Genomic DNA, 18,658 nt, shown 5'->3' on the forward strand with positions numbered 1-18,658 from the left:
GCATTCCAGATCACAACAACTCGCTGTGTAGAAAAATGTTCCCTCATGTTTTCTTTTACCATTCACCTTAAATCTGTGTCCTCTAGTTATCGACCCTTCTTCCACTGGAAACAGTTTCTCATTTATTTTATCAAAAACATTAATGATTTTGAACACTGCCATCAAATCTCGTCTTCTCCTTCTCTGCTCTAAGGAGAAGACTCCATTTTCTCCAGTCTCTCCACATAACTGAAGTCCCCCATGCCTGGTACCATTCTAGTAAATCTCTTCTGCACCCTCTCCAAGGTCTTGACGTCCTTCTTAAAGTATGTTGCCCAGAATTGAACACAACGCGCCAGCTGAGGCCTAACCGGTGTTTTATAAAGGTTTAGCATAAGCTCCTTGCTGTTGTACTTTATTCCTCTATTAATAATTCATTGATTCCCTTTTTTTAACACCTTCTCAACTTGTCCTGCCACCTTCAAGGATTTATGTACGTACAGCTGCAGGTCTCTCTGTTCCCATTTAAAATTCATATTGCCTCTCATTCTTCCTATTAAAATGCATCACTTCACACTTCTCTGCATTAAATTTCATCTGCCATGTGTCTGCCAATTTTACCAGTCTGTCTATGTCCTCCTGAAGTCTGTTACTCCTCATGTTTACTACATTTCCGAGTTCCGTATCATCTGCAAACTTTGAAATTATGCTCTCCGTACTCGAGTCCAGGTGATTAATATATTTCATAAAGAGCAGTGGTCCTAATAATGACCCCTGCAGGACACCACTGTATACTTCCCTCAGCTTGAAAAACAACCGTTCGCCACCAGTCTCTGCATTCTGACCCTTAGCCAATTTTGCAAACAAGTCTATTATGTGGTACTTTGTCAAATGCCTTTTGAAAGTCCACATACACATCATCCGCACTACCCTCATCAACCTTCAGTTACTTCATCAAATAACTCGATCAAGTTAGTCAAGCGAGATTTGCTTTTAACGAATCCGTGCTGACTTTCATTTATTAGCCCATCCTTTTCTAAATGCCAATTGGTATTGTCCTGGATTATTGTCTCTAAAAGTTTCCCCACCACCGACGTTAGGCTGACTGGCCTGTAGTTGGCGGGTTTATCCCTCTCCCTGTTTTTAAACAGGGGTGTAAACATTTGCAATCCTCTGCCACCACCCCCATATCTAAGGAGGATTGAAAGGTTGTGCCCAGAGCCTCTGCAATTTCCACCCTTCCTTCCCTCAGTAATCTAGGATGCATCTTATCTGAACTGGCTGACTTCTACTTTGAGGACAGCCAACCTTTTAAGTACCTCCTCTTTATCTATCTTTATCCGAGCCAATAACATTACTGCCTCCTCCCTTGCCGCTACATTGGCAGAATCGTCTTCTTTGGTGAAGACAGATGAAAAGTACTACTGTAATTTAGTACCGCCGCCATGCTCTCTGCCTCTACAAGAAGATCTCCTTTTTGGTCCCAATTTGGCCCCACCCTTCCTTTGACTACCCTTTTACTATTTGTGTTTATAAAAGACTTCGGTTTCCTTTTATGTTAGCTGCTAATCTTATTTTCATATTCTCTCTTTGCCCCCCTTATTCCCTTTTTGTGATCTTCTCTGTACTTTCTATATTCAGCTTGGTTCTCTACTGTATTATGGACCTTCCTATAGTCTGAAGCCGCCTCTTCTGTCTCATTTTAATCTCTATGTCTTTAGTCATCCATGGAGCTCTAACTTTGGATGCCCTTCCTTCTCCCCTCAGGGAAATGTGTCTACTCTGTACTCAAACCACTCCCTCTTTGAGGGCTGCCCATTATTCAATTACTGTTTTGCCTACCAATTTTTGATTCCAATCCACCTGGGCCAGATCCCTTTTCAACTACTGAAGTTAGCCCTCCTCCAGTTAAGTATTTTTACGCTTGATTGTACCTTGTCCTTTTCCATACCTATTCTAAAGCTGATGATATTATGATCACTGATCCCCAAATGCTCTGTTACTGAAACATGCTCTACTTGCCCCACTTCATTCCCCAGAATGAGATCCAGCACTACTTCCTTCCTCGGGTTGGGCTGGAAACACACTGATCAAGAAAGTTCTCTTGTAAACATTTCAGAAATTCCTCCCCCTCTTGGCCCTTTACACTGTTACTATCCCAGTCTATATTTGGATAATTGAAGTCTCCCATTGTCACTACTCTGTAGTTCTTGTATTTTTCTATAATTTTCCTGCATTCTGCCCCCTATCTCCTTCCCACTATTTGGTAGCCTATAGTATACACTCAGTAGCGTAATAGCTCCTCTGCTGTTGTTTAATTCTAACCAAATAGACTCTGTCTTTGACCCCTCAAGTGTATTATCCCTTTCCAGTGCTATAATAATTTCATTGATCAATACTGCCAACCACCCCCACCCTTTCTTTATTTTCTTCCCTATCGTTCCTGAATGCCTTGTAGCCTGGAATATTAAGTTCCCAATCCTCTCCTCCTTTGAACCAAGTCTTTGTTATTGCCACTGTATCATAGTGGTGACTTGTGCCTGCAGCTCACCAACCTTAGTTACCACTATTATGTTATGGCTATATTGATAAAATAATATAGCCATAACTTATTCAGATAACTAAAGATGGCTGAATACATTATTTCAAGTAGCAGTGAAGCGCAGAAATGCACCATGTTTGCATTAGCAAGCTTGTAACTAGTGTGATTATTTGCCACCCTTCCAGGGAGTGTTTGAATTATTTACTTCAAGAGCAAAGTCCACAGATTAATAGCACTGCCAGTCAATTTTGGTTCCAATTTATACTGTGCAGATAACACTGCATTCTAGCTTGTATTTTTACTTATCACTGGAAATAGTAGCTATTGCCAACAGAATATTTATAAAGGCATTCTACTTGATTGTACTGTTTATTGCAGCATTCTTAATATTACAGATGATGCCTTGTTTGTGAAAGCAGCTACAGATCCTAAGCCATTCATGACTGCATAGTTTGATCTTACATTTCTGTTTTAATTCCTTTTCCTATTAAAATATATTTTTGAAAGAATCAAGGAGGCTTTGAGGGTGTCCTTGAAGCGTTTTCTCCGCCCACCTGGGGCTCTCTTGCCGTGCCGGAGCTCTGAGTAGAGCGCTTGTTTTGGGAGTCTCGTATCGGGCATAAGAACATACTGAAAATTATAGAAATATTAGTGAGAGAAATAGCCATAAATAGTGATTAGATAATTATTCGGCTTTGATTGCAGGTCTTTCATACTAGTATTAAAACAACAAATCTCCCAACTCCTCAGTAACATGATTAATAGTGTTATTCTCAAGCATCTGTATGAGGTGAAGCCTTAAAAATGTTGGCTTATGGTTACAAAATTGCCTATAAATGGTAAGTATTCTTGGTTCATATTGTGTATCATTTTTTACAAAACTGATTCTTTCACTTTTTTAAGTCTGGTTTAGATTTTATTTAATATGCAAGTTGTTTTCTACTGCCTCTAGCATCCATTTCAAAGCTGGAACTCTTCATTTTAAATCAGTTTCCTATTAAAAATGTTTCCAGCTGTCATTTTTGTCATCCAGTTGAGACAGATCATTAAAATTCAACCTATTCACATCAATAGAGCATCAGGACTTCGGATGTGTTTTTTTAGGTCATCACAAGAAGCACACTACACATCATAATTCATTGGCCTGTACAAGTGGGCACACATGCTATCTGTGATGGTCTGAGTTGACTAATAAAATATAATTTCAGAAATTTGGTTTAAGGTTGCTAACTATTAAACTTAGGAATGTTTTTAAGTGACTTTTGAGCATTGTAGGTTTACAAATAAATGGATGTATTAAGTTATTGCAAGACAGTGGTAGGGTGTGGCAGTTGGTTGAATAATTGATTTTTCTACGCATACAGTAGTTGTTCAGAGGAAGTATGGTATCAAACTACCTAGGCGGCGTTCATTTTGTGTGGATGACCTACGACTTGTAAGATCTAAGTTTGAGTCATTAATTGTTTTGTTGTCTTGAGAAACCAGTTTATAATGTCATGAAATTAACAGATCCTAACTTGCAGGGGATGAGTTTCAAACCAAGTTTTGAGTTCACCTTTTAGTTTTTCTCTCGTGGTGGGAAAAGACATTTTTTTTAATTTAGTTTTTTTGTTCTGTGTACTTTATTTGAATTGAAGAAGAAACCCTGTTTTAATTGCAGACATTAGCTTCTGCCTTTGTTTTGAGTCCAATAAATTACTATTATATGATTGGTTTTACACAAGATATTTTCCTTGCATTCTGTGTCACATACCACTCCTGCCAGAGAGCCTGTGCTCCCTACATCTCAGAGTGCGTCTTTACTTGCCCAATATATACATAAATATAGGAGTATAGGGTGATCAGAAAACCCTCGCCACAATGTTCAAGCTTACCAGATCTATCATGTGCCCTCACGTCCTAATGTATAATCTCTGCGGTTTAAAGCTGATTGCACCCAATATTTAAAATGTTGGTCTCCTGTGCAAAGCTGTTGGGCCAAATCACGGGAATTAGGGATTGAGAAAGAAACAGAGGAACGACAGAGAAGGAGGGTGAATTAGAGTCAAAGAGACACAGAGGGGGAAAGATATATTGGATTAAGAGAGAAAAAAAGACAGAAAGGAAAAGGAAAAACTTTTAAAATTAAAATTTGAACATTTTAAAATCCCTTAAGACGAATTTACTACATAGAGGAATGAGTCTCAACCGTTTAAATTGTTCCCTCCTGGGCTGGAGAGATTGATTGGCATTGCATTAACAATTATCACATTGTTAAAATGGTACAATTAATTATAAGCCCTAACTTTCTGTTTAATGGGCAATTAATGTGCAAATCCATTTAAAAAATAATTGGGGCTAAGGACGAGATGTCGTTTGTGCGATGCAGATGGTGGAGCAGCGTAAATCGACCAGCAAGTTCTGAAGATTGGCTACCCATGGCGTATCTCTTCCCCTGAACTTGCCAGCTGATTTTCGCATTAATAACGGCGTGCATTATGAATTCGCTGTTATTTTTCCAGGAAGATTTGGCCCATAGATGCTTTTACTAGAAAAGTATTTGAAATTCCCTATTCATCACAGGTTAAGAAAGAACATAAGAAAGCATGAACCAAACAATGGCATAACCTAACGATTTTCATTCTTCATTCCTGGTCAAGATTTTTTCCAGAGGCCAGGATTACGTTTTGCCATAAATCTTCTTCTTAGGCAGTCCCTCGGAACTGAGGATGACTTGCTTCCGCATTAAAAATGAGCTCGCAGGTGACTGATGAGTCCAATGCGGGGCCTACAGTCTCTGTCACAGGTGGGGCAGACGGTGGTTGAAGGGGCGGGTGGGTGGGGTGCTTGGGTTGGCATGCGCTGCTTGCGCTTGGCTTCCGCTTGCTCCCGGCAAAGAGACTCGAGGTGTTCGGCGCCTTCCCAGATGCTTCTCCTCCACTTTGTGCGGTCTTGGGCCTGGGATTCCCAGGTGTCGGTGGGGATGTTGCACTTTTTCAAGGAGGCTTTGAGGGTGTCCTTGAAGCGTTTTCTCTGCCCACCTGGGGCTCTCTTGCCGTGCCGGAGCTCCGAGTAGAGCGCTTGTTTTGGGAGTCTCGTATCGGGCATGCGGACGATGTGACCCGTCCATCGGAGCTGATTGAGCATGGTCAGCGCTTCGATGTTGGCCTGAGCAAGAGCACTGACGTTGGTGCGCCTATCCTGCCAATGGATTTGCAGGATCTTGCGGAGGCCGCGTTGGTGGCACCTCTCCAGTGCTTTGAGGTGCCTGCTGTACATGGTCCATGTCTCTGAGGCATACAGTAGGGCAGGTATCACTGCTGCCCTGTAGACCATGAGCTTAGTGCCGGGTTTGAGGTCCTGGTCTTCAAACACTCTCTTCCTCAGGCGACCGAAGGCTGCACTGGCACACTGAAGGTGGTGTTGGACTTCGTCGTCGACGTCTGCCCTTGTTGACAGTAGGCTCCCGATGTATGGAAAGTGGTCCACGTTGTCCAAGGCCTTGTCGTGGATTTTGATAATCGGGGGGCAGCACTGTGTGGCGGGGGCAGGTTGGTAGAGGACCTTTGTCTTACGGATGTTTAGTGTAAGGCCCATGCTCTCGTATGCTTTGGTGAAGGTGTTTACAATGGTTTGGAGTTCGACCTCTGAGTGAGCACAGATGCAAGCATTGCCTGCATACTGTAATTCGACGACAGAGGATGGGACGACCTTGGATCTGGACTGGAGGCGACGGAGGTTGAACAGTTTCCTGTTTGTTCTGTAAATTAGCTCCACTCCAGTGGGGAGCTTACTGAGGGTGAGATGGAGCATTGCAGCAAGGAAGATTGAGAAGAGCGTTGGTGCGATGACACAGCCTTGCTTGACCCCGGTTCGTACGTGAATTGGGTCTGTAGTGGAACCGTTGGTCAGGATCACGGCTTGCATGATTACATTTTGGCATAACAATCAAATGGTGGATTGTGTGTTTTTTTTTTTCCAATTGCAAGTCTAACAGAGAAATTGGGGTTTAAAGGAAATGATGAAGGCTGGTGCTATGTTGTGAGTGATGCTAATGGTATTATCCATAAAATAACCCAGCACAAATGGATGTGAGTGAACCAGTTTGAGGAATGTTCGATAAAGTAAGTATGGGAGGGCAGAAAGGTCAAAGGGCAAGGTGAGTTTTAATGTATGTTGAAATCACTGAGGATGAGGAATCATTTGGTGCAGAGCCTAAGGGAGGAGATCTTGGTAGTGAAGTTTTTGTGAGGTTTGGGAGGGCGATAGCTGACAATGTTTTTAAGTGAGTGGCAAGAGGAGTGTAAGGTGTTCAAAGGTGCTAGAGGAATGGCGGGGGGGAGAGGCCAAAGTGGGATTAACAATAAGAGCTAAACAATCTCCACAGGGAATTGGCAAATCATGGAATGTATGGCTAACCAAGGGAGATTTGGTGAAGGGGAAGGAATAACCACCCACAAGCCAGATTTTGTATGTCAATAGATTCATCCACAAAATATCATGGAGAGTGAAGGCCTATTTTACGAGTGACTGAACATTCTGGAGCCTGATGCTTAGTGGGCAGTGGTTGATGATCCACTGGCAAGGTCAAGGGAATCAATGGAAAAGATGAGCAGGATGAAAGAAGAAAGACTGACGTGCATTTATATAATGCCTTTCACGACCTCCGGACATCCCAAAGCACTTCACAGCCAATGAAGTACTTTTGAATTGTAGTCACTGTTGTAATGTAGGAAATGTGGCAACCAATTTGCGCACAGCAAGCTCCCACAAATAGCAGTGTGATGATGACCAGATAATCTTTTTTTTTGTGATGTTGATTGAGGGATAAAAATTGGCCAGGATACTGGGTATAACTCCCCTGCTCTTCGAATAGTGCCATGGGATCCTTTACGTCCAGCCGAGAGGGCAGACGGGACCTTACTTTAACGTCTCGTCTGAAAGACAGTGTAGCACACTCTCAGTACTGCACTGGAGTGTCGGCCTTGATTTTTGTGCACAAGTCTCGAGTAGAACCAACTGAGCCACAGCTGACACTACGATGGTGGGAGGAGGTTAGAAAGGTTAACCCTTGAGGAGCAAGCTAGGTACTAGGAACAGAGGATGAGAAGATTGGGGATGAAGCTGTGGGAGAATTAGCGATCAATGGCGTCAAGTTGCTGGAGAAGGGGGAAGGTGAAAAGAGCATGGCTGAAGGAAATTGAGGTGCAGAACAGGGACAGGAAATGGTTGAAAAAGAAATGATAGTAAGGGGGCTCAGATCTGGAATCACAGCCAATATACGGACACAAGTCATCACAAGGGACGACCTCAAATTTATAGAATCATACAGCACAGAAGGAGGCCATTTGGCCCATCATGCCTGTGCTGGCTCTTTGAAAGAGCTATCCATTTAGTCTCACTATTTCCCCATAGCCCTGTAATTTTTTCCTTTTCAAGTATATATCCAATTCCCTTATGAAGGTTACTATTGAATCTGCTTCCATCAGTGCATTCCAGATCATACCTCACTGTGTAAAAACGCCTCCTCACCTCCCCTCTGGTTCTTTTGCCAATTACCTTCAATCTGTATCCTCTGGTTACGGACCCTCCTGCCAGTGGTAACGCTATCAAAACCCTTCAACATTTTGAACACCTATTAAATCTCTCCATAACCTTCTCTAGTCTAAGGAGAACAAACCCTTCTTTTCTAGTCTCGTCACATAACTGAAGTCCCTCATCCCTGGTATCATTCTAGTAAATACCCTCTGCATCCTCTCCAAGGCCTTGACATCCCCCAACATCCACATATGCCTGCAATGCCTGTTACTCTTGTAGGTGGAACTGTGATAAGACTTTCAAAATTATAGGTGTTGTACATTTTATTACACAACACCCATTGTTACGTAACACCTGAACCCCACAACACCTGTATGAGAAGAATTGTACTGATGCATCCTTGTTTTCAAATCCCTCCATGGCCTCGTCCCTCCCTGTCTCTAACCTCCTGCAGCCCTACAACCCTCTGATATCTCTGCGCTCCTCCAATTCTGGCCTCTTGCGAATCCCCGATTCTAATCGCTCCACCATTGCCGGCCTTGCCTTCAGCTGTCTTGGAAAGGGAAATGGGTGAAGGTGGCCCCTGGAAATGCTGCACGCTGGATTTAAAAAAAAAAAAAAACTTTGCTTCGATTTTGGACATTTTTGAGGCATTTTCCCAATAACATGTGCTTCACTCTTGATATAATCTGAGTAAAATCATGGTATCATTTTTTTGGTGCTGTAGTAGTTTTCTTGTGAAGCAAGTACCATTTTCTTATTTCACTTGAAAATATTCAGTATCCAATTTTACAGTAATTTAATTCTACATTTAGCAAGTGATTGAATGAACAACAACAACTTGTATTTATCAAATCAAATCAACTTTTATTGTCATTGTTAGTGCACAAGTGCAGTACAACGAAATGTAGGCTTGCGGCTCCCGAGAGAGTACATTTGGATTAAGACATTTAAACATTCAATATACATTTGGCTTGTAGTATATTAACATAACCATAATAAAGTGCATTGGCAGATGTGCAGGCTTTAGAGTTTATTTGTGGAGTTCAGTAGGATGACAGCCCTGGGAAAGAAGCTGCTCCTAAATCTGGTCGTACGGGTGCGAATGCATCTGTAGCGTCTCCCAGATGGCAGGAGGGCGAACAGACTGTGGCTGGGGTGGGTAGGGTCTTTGATGATGGACCGTGACCTCCGTAGACAGCGTTTCTGGTATATGTGCTCTATGGTCGGTAGCCGGGTGCCGGTAATGCGTTGGGCAGTTTTGACTACCCGCTGCAGGGCTTTCCGGTCATAGTAGCTACAGCTGCCATACCATACTGTGATAGTTTGTCAGGATGCTCTCTATAGTGCAGCGGTAAAAGTTAGAGAGGATCAGGGGTGACAGGTTACATCCCTTCAGCCTCCTTAGGAAATATAGGCGCTGCTGGGCCTTCTTCACCAGAGAGGAGGTATTGAGGGACCAGGAGAGGTCTTCCGTGATGTGGACTCCGATGAACTTAAAGCTGTCCACCCTTTCCACCACAGCCCCATTGATGTGGATGGGGGTGTGACTTCCGCCTTTGGACTTCCTGAAGTCCACAATGATTTCTTTGGTTTTCTTGATGTTAAGGGCCAGGTTGTTATCGGCGCACCACTTCACGAGATGCTGGACCTCCTCCCTGTAGGCTGACTCATCGTTGTTGGTGATCTGGCCTACTACCGTGGTGTCATCCGCAAACTTGATGATGGTGTTGGAACCATTAACAGCCACAGTCGTGGGTGAAGAGGGAGTAGAGGAGGGGGCTCAGCACACATCCTTGTGGGGCCCCCGTGTTCAGGGTCGGGGAGGGGGGAGAGGTGTGGTTACCTAATTTGACAGACTGGGGTCTGTTTGTTAGGAAGTCCAGGGTCCAGTTGCAGAGGGAAGTGTTCAGGCCAAGAGTTTGGAGTTTGGTGGCCAGCTTGTTGGGGACGATAGTGTTGAATGCTGAGCTGTAGTCTATAAACAGCATTCTGATGTAGGTCTCCTTACCATCTAGGTGATTCAGTGCCGAGTGTAGAGCAGTTGTGATTGCATCCTCCGTTGATCTGTTTGCATGATAGGCAAACTGGTGTTGGTCAAGAGAGGCAGGAACACTGGCTTTGATGTGGGCTAAGACCAGTCTCTCTCAACACTCCATTGTGATGGGTGTGAGTGCGACAGGTCGATAGCCGTTCAGGCACGTCACAGCCGTTTGCTTTGGCACAGGAATAATGGTAGCGGTCTTTGTGCGCCTTTAACGTCATAAAACGTCCCAAGGCGCTTCACAGGAGTATTATAAGACAAAAAATTTGACACTGGACCACATAAGGAGAAGTTAGGGCAGATGACCAAAAGCTTGGTCAAAGAGGTAGGTTTTAAGGAGCGTCTTAAAGGAGGAAAGAGTGGTGGAGAGGCTTAGGGAGGGAATTCCAGAGCTTGGGGCCTAGGCAACAGAAGGCACAGCCACCAATGGTTGTGCGATTTATAATCAGAAATGCTCAAGCGGGCAGAATTAGAGGAGTGTAGATATCTCCGGGGGGGCGGGGGTGGTTTGTGGGGCTGAAGGAGATTAGAGAGATAGGGAGGGGCAAGGCCATGGAAGGATTTGAAAACAAGGATGAGAATTTTGAAATCGAGGCTTTGCTTAACAGGGAGCCAATGTAGGTCAGCGAGCACAGGGGTGATGGACGAACAGGACTTGGTGTGAGTTAGAATACAGGCAGCCGAGTTTTGGATGGCCAGCCAGGAGTGCGTTGGAATAGTCAAGTCTAGAGGTGAAGTAAAATGATATGCAAAATGTGTTCCACATCACTCGGCTATAGCATTTAAGCAGTTGCAATCTGTCTTAATTTTTTTTGTGAGGGATGGAAATTGTAACAGTTGTCAATTATTTGCAGTTTGTAATTCAGTTACTGTAAAATCCCATGGCTAAATCCTTCCTGCAAGATATTGGCCCAGATTTTGCAGTGGGTAATGACGGCGTTCGTTGCCATTACCCCGTTGAAACTGACCGTAACTTCAGGATTTAGCGCATGTGCATCTAAACGCAGAAATCCTGAGGTTGCGGTCAGTCATTCGCTGCTCCGACACTGGATGCGCTGTGGACCCCCGCACCACCACCACCCCCCCCTCCCCCAATAGCTGGCAATATGTGAAATTAGTGGAACTGATGAAAACAAGCTTTTCCGTGCTAATATCTTTGTTAAATACCCCATTAAATGTTAAGCCTGTTGGAATAGGTGTAACTGGGGTTTTAACAGCATATTGACTGCTAAACAACCATTCTGGCCCTGAAAAACTAATTTTTATATTTGTGAAGTGTCAAATTTCTCCATTATGATAAATTACAATTTTTAAAAAAAGGAATTTTTATAGTTTGTTAATATTTTGGCTTCTACCTTAACCCCATGTGTATGTCCCAGTCTTTATTTCAATCTCTACCTGCACTTTTTAAAAATGTTACAATCAGTGCTGTTTCATTTCCTGGTTTGCTGTCTGTGAATTCTGCAATGTGATTGGCTGCTTAGACACCTTGATGATGTCACTGCTGCTCTCTGCTAGGAATCCCCTATTCACACCGCTACAATCAATTACACGTCGAGAAACCTAAAGTTTTCGCCATGAAGATCACAAGATCTCTTTGGGCAGCTTTCTTCGAGGTCAGCGGCGAGCACCTTAGCTTCACCGCTGACTGCAAATTATGGGCCATTATGATATGTAAACTTCAGTGTAATTTGTGCATTAATAGGTGTGATATTTTGCTGCACACTGTAAAAGTCATGGTTTAACGCCTGTGCAAGCTTGTGTCTGGTATAGTGGCCTGGATTTTCCTGCAACGCCGAGTTTGACGACGCACCCCATAAATTTAGCCATGTGGTGCTCTAATCTCACCATCGATATCTTCCTCCACATTTTCCTGTATTGGAATACGCCACTGAGCATGGCGCTGAATAGGAAGTGGCGCAGTAATTTGTTCTGAAGCTAATACTACCCAGCGTCGTCGTCATCCATAGCATGCTATTTTATGCATGGTAGTAAACTAACATAACACTGGGAGACTTCTAGTGGGGCATTGTGGCCATAAATGATTGGCCTCTCGTTACCAGCAAGGTTTGTGTGAGGGGTCGTGCCATGGATCTGGAGGGACACTTGTAAACGATAGCCAGTGAAGTGTGTACAAAGAGACTGAGTTAATCTGACGAGCAGTGCTCTTCTAAAAGGGCTGGGACTTATTGTATGGCCTGTTAACACCATGAGACACAGGGCTATGACAGGAGAATTCAGCTCATTTCATGAGTTTTTCCATGCGAGTACCAAAAGTTCCAGACTATTACAGTAATTCTGATACAGCCAGATGTGTGTGTGTCCGCCTTTCTTAATCAGTGACCTGCTGACCTGCATGTAACCAGAAAACTAGCATGAATCAAGGAAAACCGCCATTGCTGCTGTTTGGAATGGTGGGTGGAGCTGCTCTAATTAACATTTAACTGTTTCAGCAAGGGTCTCGGCAGAGTAGTGCCCTGGACATTTTGGCATAAAAATTAGCATAACTCACTCGTGCCATACTTTCCTGGAGCTTCTGCGCTAGAATAATACTGTAACGTACAAAGTAGATGCACCATTACCATGGTGCAGGTTTACCGGACATTTTTGGGCCAATGTATGTAATACTGAAGTCTGGATCATATAGTAGTTACCTTGCACTTTACAAATAACGCTTTAACTATTATTGCATAACAAATCCACCATGGTATAACAAATATAAAGGCTGGTGCAGAATGTATGTTTACAAGAAAATTGAATATTCTGCAAATTTTATAACTGCTTTGTTCAAACTTTTCATTTTAATATGGCACTTGTGTGTTGATTACTGAATATGTTGTAATATTTTATATATTTGCTGCAAATTTGAAATAAAAGTACAAAAATCTCTTTCTCCACATTTAACAGTAGAGATTTAATGATGGATATTCTTAACGTCATTCCTAGATGAGCCCACAAGTCCTAGTGTTGATCATGAGTCTGCCCACATTCCTGCATCTGCAGTAATTTCAGCTGGAGTCTCTGAAATACTAACTATAACAGCAGTACCTTCCAGTTCTACTAAACCATCCCCTCTTCTTCGTCGTCAGTTGTCACATGACCAAGGTAGGTGCTTAAGTACAAATTTGAACAGAAACATTTTAGCTTTTATTCTGTGCTGTTACTATAAATTACAGACCATGACTGTTGCATTATTAATTGTAAGAATTTCCTTCAGATACCATTAGAACGTCTACTCCTGATTCACAGCCTAGTGGAAAAACTGAGAGATCAAAGTCATATGACGAAGGATTAGATAATTATAGAGAAGAAAAGTTGTAAGTTACTGATTTGTGGACTATAGGTCTATTTTTTTGCATTTTAATTATAGAATTAATTAGCTCTTTATTACATTACTAAGAAATGTTATTTTCAGCAGAAAATCAATGAAGCAAGTGCCTAGCCTGAAAGGACTAAAGAAGGTTTGTAACTTTTTTTTTTAAAGTGAAGTACATACCATCCGCATCCCCCCCCCCCTCCAACGCCCACAACAAAATGTTTCTCTGGTTCCATACTCGTCACATCCAAAAACAAGATAGTGACTTGCTCCCAAGACTTGGATGTAGTATGACTGGAATCAGTAAACCAGTAATGCGAAGGTGTGTCATGTGCCTTCAAAGATAAAGCTGGTGTGTATATTAGTGACCACCCTAACCAATTTCTTTAGCATTCACTTGTGTTTGCAACAAAAATGTTTTACACAAATGTCAACCATGATAGTTGTGTTTTTTTTAGTAATATGTAGTTAATTTGTTAACTACGTAGGGAAATTTCAATCTACATTTCAGATCACTGATCTACTTTGTATTCAAATAGCAAGTAAAAACCTTGTTAAAGAAAGCTGGGCTTTTTGAAACAACATTTGTTAAATTTTATTAGATTCTCGGCTTTTTTTTTTCCTACTGGTCAATGCACTTCCTGGAATTAACTTTGATAAGCATGTATGTAAATGAATTAGCCTGGTATCTGATGTGTTCACAATAACAAAGGCCTTTCAGAAAGTAAAAACAAGGTTCAGTATCACAGTAGTGTGTGTGTAGGCCGAATACAGTGGCACAGTGTAAGCAGACAAGCACAACACCAACACCAAACAATCTGCACAGTATTCATTTAGTAGAAGCATTACTGCAGTCTGTTGGTATGTTCCTTGCATATTTTGGAATGGTCACTGATGCCAGATATGGTTTTTCTGAAGTTGAAGGTTCATATGAGAGGAAGTTTAACTTGAGTTAAAAATCAATCTGAAATCATGATGTGCTATTATTGTATTATCCCTTAAGCTTGAGACATAACGAGTAATGTTTCTGGTAAAGTGATTGTTGGACTCTGCTGTTCTCTTTTTTATCATTCCATTACAAATGATCCATTTCTGGTTCTCGTATGACTTGCAGTGGAATGTGTTGCACTGTAACTCTGACATTTTCTTTAGGCCCCAGACAGCCTGAAGTTTTCAGACGACGTGAGCCCAAGAAGGGACTCCTCATCAGATAGCTTTAGCGATGCTTCAAAGGAAGGATGGCTGCAGTTTCGTCAGATTCTTCCAGAAAAGGGAAAGGTAATGAATTTTAATGGGTGCTTTGAGTCCGATTTCATCAATTTAAAAAAAAAACTGTTTAATGCTGGCTATAAAATTCTTTAATACCAGAAACATTTATTCTTAGAATGATCAGATACTGGTCATTATGTTCAGAGCTGTAAACAATTAACTGAAGAAAATGTCTTGTTTACAGGTTATCCTATGAACCCATCAGTATTTTAACTTGTTTCAAGCCACACTATTGATTATATTTGCATCTTGATATTTTGAACTTTGATATATCAGATATCTACATACTGAAGTTTTGTTACGGTCCTGGTCCCTGAGGGTAAATATTGATTGCAACTAAAATTTCTCCTCACTCTTTTCCCCCCCCCAAGTTGTTTAGGTCTGCTTTGCTGTGGACACCGCAGTGTTGAGGAGAATAGGACCCTTCAGATATCAGCAGCAGCAGTATGCACATATTAAATTCAGCAGATTCTGTTTCCTGTGCTTCAGGCAGCTGCACACCATTCACTACAGAAATGATGGTGACTCTCCAAAGGCCAGTATATTTGAGTCGGTTGATTTTAATGTGTGCATGCTGCTGCTGTTAAGTCGTCTCCCAATCTACCCAGCTCCACTATCTCATCCAAGTGCTTGCCATTCAGAGCCAGATCAGCATCAACTGAAGCAGAAAAGCAGCCACTGATCATACAAATACTTAGAAGGCAGTAAAGACAATCTGTACACAAGGGCTTAAAATATAATCTTCAAAATGTATTGCTTACACAGTCTGATCATTTGGAAAACATTTGGGAGACAATTTTTTATAGACTTCCTGAGATTTGTATGTGGATCAAGACTTTTGCTGCTGCTGCATGGAGTCAGAGTATTAATGCAGAAATTGAAAGATGGATTTTGAACTTGAACTCTAGATGGCTAGTATTGACAGTGCCATTATGCCAAAGGAAAACCTTAATGTTATAGGTCTTAAACTTGAGATATTAAAGGGGCTAAATTGGACTCTGTAGCGCCCGTTTTTTAGGCGCTATTTGGCAACATGATGCTCGAAAATGGGATTCGAGATACGCGTGCTGCCATCTTGGTAAAGGGGTTTGCGCTCGCGTACCTAACGACTGCCAGCAGCATGCAGAGCAGAGAGATTATGATGTCAATCAGTGTGCAACGCTTATTTGATGGCAGCGCTGCCATTTTCAAATGCTATGCTCCAGCCTACGCCCTGTCTTAACCTCCCACTGCTGAACACATTAAACAAAATTAAGGTCCCTGCACCAGCGCTATTTAAAGGGAACATGAACTACTTACAGGTTAGTTGCTGGATTATTTCTTCTGGCTGCTGGTGCAATTGTACGTGTTTTTGGAGCTTTCTTATACTTGGCTAAAGTTTGAATACTCTACAGGGAGTCGTCTGGCTGGTGCTGAAGTACTTATCTGTTCATTTAAAAGCTTGTGCTCAAACAACTTGCTTCCAGACATGGGTGGCCTGGTAGGCCTTCCTCTGGGAATTGAGCATAATTGGGAGAATGAAGAGAGGCCACACAAAGCAGGACAAGCTGCTAGAAGAGGGAGGAGGGGGAGAAGGGCTCTCAACAGGAAGTCATATTCACTGAGGGTCTTTAGAGAGAAATTCTCTTACCTCATCTTCAGTGAGGACCAATGCATGAGACATCTTCGCTTCACAAAAGAGGTTGTGACTGAACTCTGCCATCTGCTGCAGCCACAACTGTAATCTCAAAGTTGGGCGAGGACAGCATTGGATGTGGCTGCCAGTGTGTGCGAGCTCTGAGTTGTGGGTGCAAGGCTTGCAACAGTGCTAAGTGTGTGAGGGTGAGGTAAAGGGTTGAGTACTGATTGATAGAGATTGCTGGTTTATGGGTGATGGGGGTGTAGTGAATTGAGCAGTAGATGAGGCTAGTGATGCAGTTGGTAGAATATACCATTTGAAGATTAACTCTCCCACCTTGATCACTCATGTCAGATTGTTAAGCTTCTTCCTGCACTGCATCCATGTTCTTGGAGCAACACTTCTAGCATTCACCTCCACCGCTACTTCTTCTCACTGCCTCCTGAGCATCTGCCTGGAGGGCCTCCTGCCTCCCTGCGGATACAGGATGTCTCTCCTTTCCACGTAAGGCACCAAGACCTCCGGTGCATTGTCAGAAAATCTTGCTGCATGCTGTCTTGCATGTTCAGCCATTCCTCAAAGTATCACAGTCCAGAGTCACTTTTGAAAAAGCTTCCACCACTTCTTGCAGCCACAATGCATTGCCCCTTTAAGAGGTGCAGGCTGCCTTTAAGTAGCGCTAGCTACTCGCGCTATTGGGCCCCCTGCTGATGCGTGCAGCCAATGAACAGCACGGGTAGCGCTGGCTGCATGCAGCAAACATTTTAAAGAGCAGGCAGCACCAATTTAACATGTGCCTGCAACGCAATGAACGATCGCGGATTAGTTGTGTAACGCAATCCCTGTGCCTATTTTCGGGGGTTAGCCAGTTTAATCCCCATACTGTCTTCCTTTTGAGATAGCCCCTGATGGCTCAGATAATAAATGTGTTTATTTCCCTCATTCTGCAAACTCATGTACATTAACACTTTAAAAGTGACTAACCCAGGTGTCAAGTAATTTCATGATGCCATTAACTTCTCAATACAGAGAACAACTTCAATGAGGAGAATCATCTCGAACAGCTATCCAGCTGTTATTAAAATGTGCTGAACCAGGAGAGTTTTTTGTATTTGGCTGCCCTCCAGAAACAAAACCTCTTCTAAAGCTACAGCTAAGCTGCAGTTAATCTAAAGCCAACCATTAACTCTCATTGCTCTATCTAAAGTCATATGAAACAATCTATGACAGAAATTTTCCCTGTTTGGCAAATGATGAATTGTTGTCTCTGTCACAGTGACTATACCATAGTATCTATTTTATATCTATTCCATTATGTGGTTTCAATAAGGAGTTCAGGTCCAAAGTTTCTACAGTAGCATAAACAAGTTTTATTTTTTCATTAATAAATGTAATTTGAAACATTGAGGAGCTATGTGCCATAAATTTTATTGGGTTTGTGAACCACATTTCCCTGTAATCAACTGGCTCACAATCAAACTTGTGGCTTAGTTCTATTGATACTGGGCAAACTATAATCATTGCCTCAACTTTTAAGATCATAGCCTTGTCCAACTAAATTTTACTATTTATTTACATGTATAACCTAAATGACTTGGGCAAGGATATTGCAATCAATTCTCCTAAGTTTTCAGATCTTATCAAAATAGGAAGCAATGGAAATAATGAGAAGCACTATAGCTAGATTCAAAAGGATTTCAATATTTTAGTTAACTGGGCCAAGTAAGAACTTTGTAATGCATTGGTCATTATAATACTAAAAAAAATTAAAGCGTACAGAAAAGAAGCAACACGACTGGTCCCATGGGTAAAGTGATTTCCTGTGAGGAAAGGTTAGAGAATCTTGAGCTTCACATTCTAGAACAAAAGTGCTGGTGGAGGGGTTTCATTGAAGTGCATGATTATTAAACTGGTTTATGGACAACGCAAACCCAGATTATTATTTCGAAGTACACCAAGAATCTCGGAACATAAAATATAAATGGAATACATTTGAGAGATATCTAGAAAAACTGCTTCACAGTAATGTTTGCAATAATCTATTAAGCAGAATAAGAGTCAAAAACATTACGGTTACTTAAAATACAATTTAAATGCGTTGAAGTTATTAATATGCTAGAAAGCTGATCAACCTTTTCACATTCCTAACTTTCCTTGTGTTCCAACACTAACCTTTCACACTTGTGACTTTTCACATGATTTGGAAGCCGTGTGTTTTTAGAATAGGCAGTGAATATGTCAGAATTCTCCTGTATGTGTTGTATTTCAGAGCTGGCGCAAATAGCAAGATCTGTAAAATCCATCTAACTGCATTTGATTGTGCTTGCTGTCATCACTGATTGCAAAATGTTGTGTAGTATACACCACTGTTTC

The 18,658-nt window shown here is 42.0% G+C and overlaps 1 protein-coding gene across 4 annotated transcripts in view; it reads left to right on the forward strand.

Moving 5' to 3' along the window:
- Positions 1-18,658, forward strand: part of arhgap21a (Rho GTPase activating protein 21a) — a 276,620-nt gene that overhangs the window by 219,255 nt on the left and 38,707 nt on the right. For 3 of the 4 annotated variants that reach the window (XM_085987749.1, XM_085987751.1, XM_085987752.1), the window contains 4 exons: positions 13,029-13,187; positions 13,300-13,399; positions 13,498-13,543; positions 14,551-14,676. In XM_085987749.1, coding sequence (XP_085843875.1) covers positions 13,029-13,187; positions 13,300-13,399; positions 13,498-13,543; positions 14,551-14,676 — 431 coding nt within the window. The remainder of the gene's footprint in view (positions 1-13,028; positions 13,188-13,299; positions 13,400-13,497; positions 13,544-14,550; positions 14,677-18,658) is intronic. The other variant, XM_085987750.1, reaches the window with a different exon arrangement.

This window comes from Somniosus microcephalus, chromosome 5 (assembly GCF_052327205.1).
Source record: "Somniosus microcephalus isolate GS21.2 chromosome 5, FLI_Smic_1.0, whole genome shotgun sequence".
Taxonomy (NCBI): Eukaryota; Metazoa; Chordata; class Chondrichthyes; order Squaliformes; family Somniosidae; genus Somniosus; species Somniosus microcephalus.